General features: G+C 39.8%; 1 protein-coding gene across 5 annotated transcripts in view; it reads left to right on the forward strand.

Moving 5' to 3' along the window:
* anks1b (ankyrin repeat and sterile alpha motif domain containing 1B) overlaps window positions 1-12,324 on the forward strand; it is a 228,943-nt gene that overhangs the window by 185,042 nt on the left and 31,577 nt on the right. For 4 of the 5 annotated variants that reach the window (XM_083935409.1, XM_083935411.1, XM_083935410.1 and 1 more), the window contains exon 19: window positions 66-218. In XM_083935409.1, the coding sequence (XP_083791535.1) occupies window positions 66-218 (153 nt within the window). Of the gene's footprint in view, window positions 1-65; window positions 219-11,006; window positions 11,240-12,324 lie in introns of those variants that run through there. The other variant, XM_083935413.1, reaches the window with a different exon arrangement.

The raw sequence follows: 12,324 nt of genomic DNA on the forward strand, positions 1-12,324 counted from the left end.
CTTGAAAAGTAGTAAAAAGTTAGAAATACAGAACTTAAAAGATCACTTTTCTGTCTGTAACGAAGGTGCGACCTATCGGTTACGATGGTAACAACCCCACATCGGTGGCAGAGTGGCTGGAGTCGTTGGAGCTCGGGGACTACACCAAGTCTTTCCTCATCAACGGTTACACTTCCATGGAGCTGGTGAAGAAGATCTGGGAGATCGAGCTCATCAATGTAAGTCCCATTGTTGTCTTCACTTCTAACTTTTGCATGCAGTCGTGAAAAATGTTCATTTTGAAGGGTCGGTGCTATTCTGCCAAAAAATCCTCTGGAAAGACCAAAGTTGTGTCTGTGCAACCAAATCCTGATCAATCTGGTTTCTCTGTCAAAAAAAAACTCCCCCCAATATGTTTGCTGTATGCACCAATGTATAATAATGCACAGCTAAAAAAATAGTCCCCACCAATTGCTGAATACAAACCAAAGTGCCTGGCTGTGAAAGGAAATCCCTGAGCCTTTTTAAGAAGTAAAACTATAGTTGTAAACTGTTTCTAAGGGGCACTCCACCATTTATTTATTTATTTTTAACAAATGACGATCAGAACACCTAGGGAGGGACTCTGGGTTGCATCGTGGGAAATGTAGGAAATCAGGGTTGTTTGAGAAAATCAACATCAGGATTTTTCCTCCCATGCTGCTTTGAATTTGACCAAGCAATTTTATAATGTCTCTCTTTAGTCCTCCAACTTTCTGCGAGTAAAATCACTTAAATTTTCATGTCTACATTAGGAAGGAACAGGCTTTGGGTTGATGTGCTATAGACAGGATAGAAAAGTGGGAAAGTATTGAGAGATGGACTAATACATTGTGAGTTTTTGTCTTTTCATGGACAGAATAACACCAGCTTTTTCCTTCTGAAGACAAATTCTTCTAAAAAGAAGATGTATCTACTAACTGCACAGCCTGGCTTGTCATGTGGAACAACATCTGTTTCAATCAAGAGATGCAATGTTGATACACTCAATGCGTGTCAGGTCAAATTTCTGCCTCATAGACAGATATGAACCATACCTTTAAACAGTGGGAAACAAGCTTAAGTGCTGGGTACTGATGGATATATTTTCTTTGTGGTAAAGGACATTAGTGGTGCAGCTAGGGCTTTGTGAAGCTGAAAGCTTGTTGGTTTCTGTCCTCGTCTCTCACCTTGGTGACAGAGTGTATTTCTTTTTCCTGCTCAATAAATCGCACTCGAGTATCGTGCATCAGTAGACCCACAAGCTTTGTCCTTTGGCTTTGTATCCGAAACAAGGCTGAAGTCGATGTGAGAGTTCCCACCGTGGGAAAGATGCAGAGGCCATACTGAGTGTGCAGCATGCCCATCAGGCGTTTCTTCTCATTACTGTGCAATGCGTGCTTAGAACGCAAACAGGAAGAAGGGGCATTTCTTTCTTGTTATATCATCACAATATTTTTTTCGATTATTTTCTGTTTTACATCTTGTCATAACAGCTCTACGTCTTGCTGTAGAGGTTTGTGTTGTAACATTTGCAGTAATAAAGAGCGAGCAGAGTGAGTGTGCAGCCGACTGAATCCTCTCCTTCTGTAAATATTCGTAATGGTGGATGATAACAAGGTTTGACATTTGAGCTCCTATGTTGTCACAAGTTGTGCAGTTTTATGATTCAATTTTTTACCAACATAAAACCCTTAGTAGAGATGGGATTTGCTTTTGCTGCAGTCTGATCTCATCTGAGTGATGTGCTCCTTTGATGCTCCCAATGTAACGAAATCATGCTGGATTGCAGAGGGCACCCGCCTGGCTGATTTCAATGAGAGAGAGGGAGGAGAGAGAGGAGAGAAGGGGTGTTTTTCCTTCCCAGCAGAGGATAAAGTGATAAAGTGATGAGTGATCAGCTGGAGGAGGTGGAGAGGGAGTTATATAAGCATGTGGGATGCAAGATGTTTCACAGTGCTGGGGATACCGCCCACATGCTGCGCTTGTGTGTATGTGTTTCTGGATGCATATGTGAGATAGAGAAAGTGTTAATACACCCTTTTGTGTTTACGTACATGCTTTTAAATGTATCACAAGCCGAAACTATACATCAATCTCTTTTCGAAAAAACAGAGTCTTAAAGTCTAAATGATGTGCACATGAAAAAGATATTCTACAAAGTCATTCAGTACACCTCTTTAAATGTGCATGTGAATAAAATATTGTGTAGCATAAGGATTCTGTCTATATGAATAATTTATATATGATTGAGAGTGAAGCTGCAGTGCAGTGCAGAGTAAGGCCACTAGAGGCCACATAAGTACACAATAAGGTAAGTGTCTGCAGAATTTTGAGTACTGAGATTGTTTTAGTATAGATACACAGATGGATTATAAGACACTTAACTACCAGAGCAGCTAGAAAATAGTACAGCACACTACATAAAAACTATTAAAAGAATCGGGTATCACCAACAGGGATCACCTGTAGCGTTTTGTGACTTTCTTGCACAATTACAACACTATTGCAGTGACAAAATCTGGCCCCAGATAGACGTATAAACACCCAGCAAAATACTGAAGACCTCCTCTGTGGTATTTCCATCTACAGTAGGTGGTGTCTCCAGGGCCACATGCTCTGCTATGATGACACATATTACAAACAATACAAATGTTGCTGTCGCAGCTGGTAAATATTATATTAATATATGAAATAATGCACTGTGTTAGGAGAGGCTCTTTACTTTCTTTAAAGTAGTCTGACTCACTGGATGTAAACTGTCGAGATAAAGCCTGCCATTGTACCTTCATTACATCATAGTTGTGATTGGTTTAAAGAAATGCAAACAAGCCAGAACTTTTTTCTCTAACTCAGAATGCAAGGTCATACAGCCAGACTTTTCTCCATTCCTGTGGAGCTATGTCTGGCAGTGTGAGACTACATTCAAAGAAACAAACAAGACATCCTCCCCGACTGCGCTTTGTAACTTACTGAAGAAATATTAAAAGAAGTTTCTGTACTTCAAAAAGAGGCTCTTGCCCCTTGGTCAGTGCCCAGCAGGTACAACTAAAAATGCATCTACAAGCTAGCATACAATTCTACATAAATGAAGAATAAATAGAGATTGCAATTAAATCAAACTCACTGGAGGAAAACATCTGCACATATACTAAACACAAATTACTAAACTATAATAACTCAACACCTGGTCTTTATTTTTGAAAGCACTTCATTTCATAGTTGTGTCCAGGAAACATCCTTGTAAACGTAAAGTAAAAAGTTACCTTGACTGGCCTGCACAGAGCCCCGACCTCAGCCCCATCCATCACCTTGGTGAGGAACGAGAACAACTGTGAACCACACAGGTGCTCAGGTGTCTACATACTGTTGTCCATGTAGTGGATTCATTTGAAGCAGATCCCATCGGCCTTGTGGGACTGCATTTGAAAGAGTGTGTGTGGGTGTGCGTGCGCATGGTGTGTGTGTCTCTGCTGTACAAGCTGTTTTCATGACTGCGTGCCACTGAAACAGTACACTGTCACTGAGGTAGTCTCTGGGGTGCTGGAGAGGTCAGTGCTGTATCTGAGAGAGGAGTGTGAGTTTGTGAGAAAAATGGGATGTGGGGAAGGGCATATAGATGTGAGAGAAACAAGGGGATGGAAAGAGAAAAGAGGACAATGTGTCGCTGTTCCATGCAATCACCAGGTAATTGCTGTAGGCAACAGATGCTGTGGTGTCCAGGGAGACACAGGAGAAGCGTTTAGCATTGTCGGAGCATTTTGAAATGGTGGGATACGAGTGTGTGTGTGTGTGTGTGTGTGTGTGTGTGTGTGTGTGTGTGTGTGTGTGTGTGTGTGTGTGTGTGTGTGTGTGTGTGTGTGTGTGTGTGTGTGTGTGTGTGTGTGTGTGTGTGTGTGTGTGTGTGTGTGTGTGTGTGTGTGTGTGTGTGTGTGTGTGTGTGTGTGTGTGTGTGTGTGTGTGTGTGTGTGCGCCCTTTTGATTTGGCACATATGTGCAGTCCTGCTGCTGTGGGATTAGAAGAGCATCCTAAAACACCTTTTAACAGTTGCAGCTCTCTATATCTGTTGTGTGTGTGTATGTGTGTGTGTGTGTGTGCGTATGTGTGTCTGTGTGTGTCTTTCAGGTTTTGTGTCATCTGTTCCAGGTTAACTGTTGGATATTAACAGACTTTCCCAGTTTATTACAATTTATATCTTTATTTTTGTATTTTTGATCATCACTTCTAAGAGTTAGGATAACATCTAATCCTCATCTTCCCAAACATTGTGAAAGCAGAGGCAAGTTTTCAACAAGATGCAGTGGTCCTGGTCCTAGCATACAAATCTCTTCTCCTCTGTTTTATAACAATACTCTTGTTTCTTACATACAGGTTTAACACTGTATTAAAGGTCTTCACACCTGAACTCATTAAATTAGATTTTCTATTTTTAAATAATTCAATTAATATGAATAATTTAATAACATTTCATTATTAAAAATGGATGAGTACTGTAAGTGGTTTTCTACATTATGTTAACATTCAACTAATCACATTCCCTTGATTGTACTAAGCCAATTTGCTTCCACCTGTCGTGCAAACGTGATTGGCACCAAATTAATAAATCACAACTTTCATTAGCAATTTATTTTCAAGTAAGTATAAAATATATATTCCAGTTATGTTTGGGTTTTTTTTTGCATTCCTTCATGCCAGATGATTATAAATGGAGTAGTGTGTGTGGCAGCAGTTTTTATCATCTCTGTTTTTAGTGAGCTGCTATTTAAGCTGCTTAATTTCCCCCTTAATCCCAACTCATTTAGAGAGCTATGTCAGGCACTTGACTGTAATAATGGCAAGACATTGTGACTGCCAGCATGCTTTTAATATCACAATCCTCCTGGTTAAACTTGTCAACTGTCTCAAGAATAGTTTACTGTCACTTAAATAAAAACTTCCTTGTGCAACAAGAACATAAAACACTATAATACTGTCGGGCTGACGCTCAATCTGATTTTTTTTTATTCTGGTCTCTCTTTTTTTTTTGACAAGTTATATTTTACTTGTGAGCTCAAGAGTCATCTGGAAATTAAATACAGCAACAGGCACGGAGGTGATAGCTAAATAAAATAACAAACAGACAAATAAAGAAATATTTGAGTACAGAATAGCACTGAGCCCCCTCCCCAACATTTACACTATCATATAGCTTTAGCCAGACGATAACCTTTGATTGGTCAATGAGGGGATGATTTGTAAATGCAAACAAGCAGCATGAACAATACATTTAATTTGCAACAAGGGTGGTGAAAATACACTTAATATAAAGATGAACATACACCAGATGATTGTTTGAGGTGTCGGTGTCTCTTTTATCCAACAGTAGCTGAAAGGACCCCTCATATACATATTCATTTCCCTGCAGTGCAGTGAGCCGCAGACACATCGTGTGTAAATCCACATGGTGGTGCTGCTGCCTCTCAGTTAAGACCACCACAAGAAAGTACAAAACAACTGCGTCAAGGCTGCAAATTGTTCTCATTTCAAGTGAGTGCCTCAAGAGAGCCCAGAGTCAAGCAATTAAAAAATGGATTTTGTTTTGGAAAGCTGTGTTCACGACAGTGCAGATAGTTTCTGCTCCTCGAGGAACAATTCCCTTAATGTTTTTTTGGATGAGTGGACCCTGATATAACGGACGAGGGTGCTTTTCAAATGTGTGTGTTTGTGTGTGAATGCTGTAAATGGGAAGCATTTGACTGAAGGTCCAAGATTAAAGGAAATGAAGTCTTTCTGGTGTTGTTTCTTCACATCCGTGCTTAACAGCCTTTTCTACCGCAACATCTCATCGCTGCCCTTTCTAAAGGGTTGCATGTCTATAAGTTGTTGTTCGAATATATATGTTCCCAACACTTTTGGATAGTTTAAAGCTAAGCAGTGTTTGTTTGCAACACCTCGACCTACAGGTTCCATTTATCTATGAGTTGTAAGACGTTCAGCCAAAGAGTGGTGTGCCCTTGTCTAATCGTTTAATGTGAATCATTACGTTAAATACCAGTGAAAAGGTGAGAAAAAAATAGACATTTTTGTATTTCCTTACTGGTGGAAGACATACTGAAATCTTTTTCTTAAAGGGGAACAACATCTTACATCTGTGGCCTAGGAAAGTTCAGTCAATATTTGTGAACACTCCATAGACAATGAATGGGAGACTGATTTAGTTTTTCCTTTTTATACCCAAAGGAGCTTTATTTATTGTACATATTTCTGAATTCATTGTCTATGAAGCCGTTCCAGACTTTCGTACTTGAAGACATAAAAAAATACAGTTTTATCGATCTAGTTTTTGGATTTGAAAGAGAGTTGCTCATGTTCGCTAATAATTCTGGACTGTCTTAGACCATAGGAATAACGTGTATGAATTTTGAAAAACGCTTAGTAGCAACGTGAAAACTCAGTTACACATACAAGTATATGCTAATTAGATACAAAATGTAGTTTAAGTATCAAAATCAAATGTATTTATGCAGAATTGACACTTTTTTTTAATTACTGCATTAACATGTGAGCAGAGTTTTTATGTTGTAGCTGGTCAAAGTGAAGAGCGAAAATCTGCTACTTTATATTCTCTTGTGTAGTTTAACCTATAATCAACGGTACTGAGTTACTTCCCACCATTGTAGCCGATAACCTCAGAGGCCCTTCTTTGCTTCTTCATGCCTGTATCTTGCATGTGAAGGCCTGTGTGTGTTCACTTGGTGTAGGTGTGTGTGTAGGTGGGTGTGTACGCACGTGATTCACCTACAACTCCTGACTTGTCCCTGCATTCCCAACTATTAAAACAAGTCATTTCAAGAGGTGTTCACACTCAGAACTCTAAATGTGTTCTGAAAACCTCAAAATTACTAACTTTGCGTGTGTGTGTGCGCGCATGCATGCGTGCAAGTGTCTGTGTGTAACTGTACGAGGGGTCCAAAATAAATTGAGGACAATCATGAGAGTTCAGCCTTTCTTCTACAGCTTGTACTCTGTTGCCATGACGGCTAGTAGTTACCATAGAGACTAGAGATATGTGCACTTGGTATAAATGAAATGTGTTTGTGTGCATGTGTGTGTACTGGATTGCCTTTTCCTGACACAATTCCAAATACTTTGTGTGTGTGTGTGTGTGTGTGTGTGTGTGTGTGTGTGTGTGTGTGTGTGTGTGTGTGTGTGTGTGTGTGTGTGTGTGTGTGTGTGTGTGTGTGTGTGTGTGTGTGTGTGTGTGTGTGTGTGTGTGTGTGTGTGTGTGTGTGTGTGTGTGTGTGTGTGTGTGTGTGTGTGTGTGTGTGTGTGCGTGCGTGTGTGTGTGTGTGTGTCATGTTCCTGTGCTTATCACCTTCTTTGTCACCTCTCCAAATGGACAGATTGTCTCACATCCCAATACCAGATGGTTCCTGCCTTCGTTAGACGCTGCAGGATCAAACCCTATATATCATACAATAAGACCTACACACACAGTTACTGCGCTTTATCACAGATTCATGAGTTTTCACACCAAAAAGGAACCTACATGCATGTGCGGCTGTCACATACTTGTATCACACTTGTACTGAAGGCTCTCATACGTGTCTGATGCGTTTGAAATGTGCGAGGATACAGTACACATACAGTATGTGTGAAAAGAGAGTGAGTAGTAGCTTCTATGTGGGTGGATTTGCCTCAGGACTGTAGTGTACTTCACCGTCCCTGCCTGCAGATCTCGCTCTCCTGCAGCCTTATTTGGCGTTTGCACTTCCTGTTGTAGCGCTTACAGTGGTGGAGATAGTGTGGGAGGTATCAGGAGATAATTTGTGTGACCTACACCGTGCGCACCCTGAACCTTTGGCTCAGTAGTACTGCTGTGGTCTGCTGCTTCACAATCAACATCCTCGCTTGTTAGTTCTGTCGGTAACAACAGGATTGGATGAATCCCTCTTTAGACATTTGTTCAGGATTTACTAATGGAGATGGATTGTTTAAGTTCTGTATATTCATTTCGTATAAAGTTAAAGAGAGAGTCATTGATTTGCTTTTATTTCTGCCTAACGCTACGGTAACGGAAAGCAATTGGTTGAAAGCTTTCATTCAAATTGATGCTTGCTCAAATCTAGGATTTTAGCCATCGAGAGCTTTAAGCCTGAAGCGTATAGGGTAAAAGTAATTTTGATGTATTTCCAAATGTGTTTCAATAAGAGATAATATTACCAGTAAGTTTGAAAATCACTTCTACGTGATTTTGATGCAAGCAGAGTGAGGCTGTTGGTCTTGAGTCAGTAAAAGAGTAAAAGCATCTCCTTCTTTCCATCCTTATAAGCAAATAAGAAAATATTGATACACTTGAGTATCAAGGTATTATGTTTTATGATACTGTATTAATTGTATTGATTTTTAATTAATAGTTTACTGCTAGATAGCAGTGTTGTAAAGAATCTACAGCCGTTTGACTCTTCCACACCAACATAAGAATGAAGCCTATCCCTAAAATTGGATTTTTTTAAATTCTTAATACATTGCCTTGCTTATAGTATTGCACTATACTGAATCGTAACCCCTCTGTGTTGTGTTTTCAAGGTTTGAAAAGTACTTGAAAATTCTCTTTTATCCACATTTCTTTCACAACAAATATCTTTAGAATATAAATGTAATTCAATGTCTTAACCTTCAGGTTTACGAAACACAGTTTTAGTTGTTTATCGCATAATACCATCTCTTTTAATGTGATTGTAAAATAATCATTTTCAATATGTGTTTGTAGAAATATGGCGTTTACCACAGCTGTAAGGTGCTGGGAAAGTTTAAAAATGGAGCTTGAAAGTGCTTGAATTTGACCTTGGAAAAGACTGCAATACGTAGCTCTTTCTCTGTTGGATTTGGCAGCAATTGCTCAAGTCCATTTAGTGCTCTCGATCTTATAACATTGTCTTTATTTGCTGTTTTCAACTATGAGTCAACAAGGATTAAATGAAACCGGACATTCAAACATTTACAATTCCATGTCAACCGGGCAAACTCGTGATGAAGACCTTACGACATGATGAAGACTTCCAGAACAGCTACTATAAGGACCTTAAGATGATAAAGTAGAGATTCGAGTTCATTTACAATTAAAGGTATATCTACTTTATTGAAATCTATACTCTAGGTGTTAATGGTGTTTCTTAGAGAGGAGCCGATGAGGGTGACTCATGCGCTATCTTTGTGTTTTCTCCTCCTGGATCACAGAAGTAGACTCTTTTCAAGGACAGAAATAGGCAGAATGACGTCAGGCTTTGCAGGGTTGGATTTCATTTATGTGTCACTCGCAGTCACACACATACGAATATATCCTCTCATGCATAAACACATAAAATGCAGCAAACATGTACTTGCATAAGCTCTCATGTGGTCCCAGTTGAGTCCTGAAGTCAGCTGATAGATTTTTCAAGAGCGCGCATAGTGAGTCAGGTTTCAAACATGTTTGATTTCTTACCCAGATAAGAAGGACATTTAGTTGTTATGGCTGAAAAGTCCCGCATGAATTCACATATTACGCAAGCCTGCTCAGTGATGACGCTGGTCTAAAGTACATGAGGCCTAAAGGAACATTGCAAAAGAGACAAATGGGAGTTATTTCCTGCCGAATGTCTGAACTTGTCTGCGTCTGTAGGTGAACAGAATCGTGATACCCTAATAACATAGAGTTGCAAAGTGGAAGACTTAATTCCCTTTCATTCTCTACAAACACAATGTTAGATGACTTATAGTTGGAGCACTTCCAAGGCTTGGATGGGCATCAAACCCTAAAATGCTCTGACAAATAATTTTGAAAAACCATCTCCTTGTTGAATCATCAATAAAATAAGATGAGCAACTGCATTCAACACAATGTGGTTCTTTGATAAGTTATCAAAGGTAAAACTAAAAGCTTGTATACATAGAATCATAAGGGGGGAGGTCGAACGTTGATTCCCAGCAAGCTTAATCTGACAAACGCAAATTTGTAGAATTAGTTCACATTTGGATTTTGGATGAATTCAACAACTATGGGGAGGTGTTTTGTGCTAAAAAAACAACAACATCGATGTGTTTTACTTCTCCATAGCAACATTGGCCAGTAAGCTTAGCACAGCCCAATGACTGGAAATGGGTTGCAGCTGCCAATTTGTTTTCATTGTTTCATCATTCAATTTACTAATTGGTCCATTGGTGTTATTTTGGCTTGTAAAATGTTGGAGACGGGTGGTTTTTGTCTATTGAGTGTCTTGCTCTGTCCACATCTGGAAGATATTCAGTTTGGTGTTGCGGAGGAATGAGGGAACCAGTGGGTATTTGTGTCTGTGAAGCTGGAATCAGATTTTTTTTTACAGTTTTTTTTATTTTTTTATCGTCAGTTGGCGATTAATTTGGTGATTTGCAACTTGACGATTGATCTTTGCTACTATATTGCACTCTTTGATGTATCAGTAACACTTACGGCGCTACAATGGGAAGTTGTAGCTCGCTATAATTGCAAATATTTGTAATCCCTCCCCCTTCTGCTAATTATTTCTGCTTTCATTCTATATTGTTCTTTTTGTGTTATTTAATCTGGTGTTATTCCTTGAACTTGTGTAATTAAAATAAAAAGAAATGGGAATTTACAATAAGGTTAAATTATTAATTCTTACCCAATAACTTTCAGTAGTTTATCTGAACTATCTTACACTGAAGTTATTGTGACCGTTATTACCATTATTAGTGAACTGTTTCAACTCAAGCTGCACTCAAACAAACACATTTACGCTCCTTGTGAACCAGCACAAGCTTGTCTCTGTACGGGCCCAGCATCTCCATAGTGACGAGATGGAGAGGAGGAGGGGGTAATATTAACTGGGTAGAAAGAGAGCGAGTGCAGAGAGAGAGAGAGGGAGAGAAAGAGAGAGAAAGAGAGAGCGCTCAGGCAGAGACATGTAGGAGATGTAGTCTGGCTGCCGCAAGCTGAAGAAAGAGGAGGAGTTGGTGTGCGCTGGAAATCTGCAGAGTGAGAGAAAGGGAGACAAAAGCTGGTGGTGAGGAGGCGAGGAGTAAAGCCAGGAAAGCGTGGCTGAAGAGAAGAAGAAGAAGAAGAGGAGGAGGAGAAGAAGGAGGACGCACTTGTCTTGGACAGCAGGAAAGCAACAGCAAAGAGCAAGAAGAGAAGAGTGTGAGAACAGAAAACAGAGAGGAGCGCACACTGAGGACGACTCTTCAGCATTTCATTTGGAATAAGTCCAGTCTTGTGGAGAGGTAGGTAACCCCGCTGATAGACAGAGGAGGGAATGAGTGATGAAGGAACAGAGGGATATTTGTTCAAATCCAGAAATAGAAAGAAGGGATACGATGAAGAGCCATTGGTCCTTTTGTTCTTCCCTTGCTGTTTTATTTATATACTTTAATGCTCGGGGAGGCTCAGGTGATCATGACATATGAAATGCTTCCATGCCGCTCAATCAACACTGCTGACTAGGCTAATTTACCGGCTGTGTGACTGCGTGTGTGTGCAGGAGTTAGATAGAAATGTTTTTGTGCGTTTTGTGTGTGGGAGTGTAGTGTGTCCTTGAGCCACCTGAGAGAATGAGCTCAGTGTTGAGGCGATGAAGCATCCATTGGACTTTGATAAGTTTATTATTCCACAATTATCATAGCAGCATGTGGTGTTTCATCTTCTTGTCTCCTCCCTTTGAATTTTCGCTTATAAATCTTTAAGGAAATTTGAATTATGTTCTCAGGGTGAGAGTTACTCGGATGGTAAGGACTTCTCTTGACATTGTGTATTTCTGATAACAAAAAAAAACGTAAAATCCCTGACAGAAATTGGACCGAGTTCTCAAATGCGTTACGTGTGACGGGACTTTCCAAAAGACAAATTAAATCAGCTCAGAACGTGACAATTATTTTCTGTAGTTCCAGATTGGGTCAAGTGAAGCAGAGAAAAAGAACAGCTATTACAACTACAGTTAGACCCACTCAAATGCATTTGCTGCCCTAATTTGGGTCCTATCCTCATTTGCATGCACTAACACACTCTGATAAGATGGGGAGAGAAGTGAAATCTGGGACGAGACGGAGAAAGAATAAACTTGCTTAAGGGAGCGAGACTGTTAGTTTGTAAGAGTACAGTTTATAGTGATAACCCCAATTTACGGGGGAAGCCGTAAACATTTATTAGCACAAGGAAGGCTAATCTTCTGTCATATGATGACTGTTTTGAGGCTTGTAATCTTTTACTTTTTCTATACCTACTTTCTGTTCAAAGTGACGATTCATTTGAACCAGCAGTGAATGCCAAACAGTTGAAGGCTTGCTGACTTGGTCTTAAGTTGTCCTAAATC

Source organism: Echiichthys vipera (genome assembly GCF_963691815.1).
Source record: "Echiichthys vipera genome assembly, chromosome: 20".
Taxonomy (NCBI): domain Eukaryota; kingdom Metazoa; phylum Chordata; class Actinopteri; order Perciformes; family Trachinidae; genus Echiichthys; species Echiichthys vipera.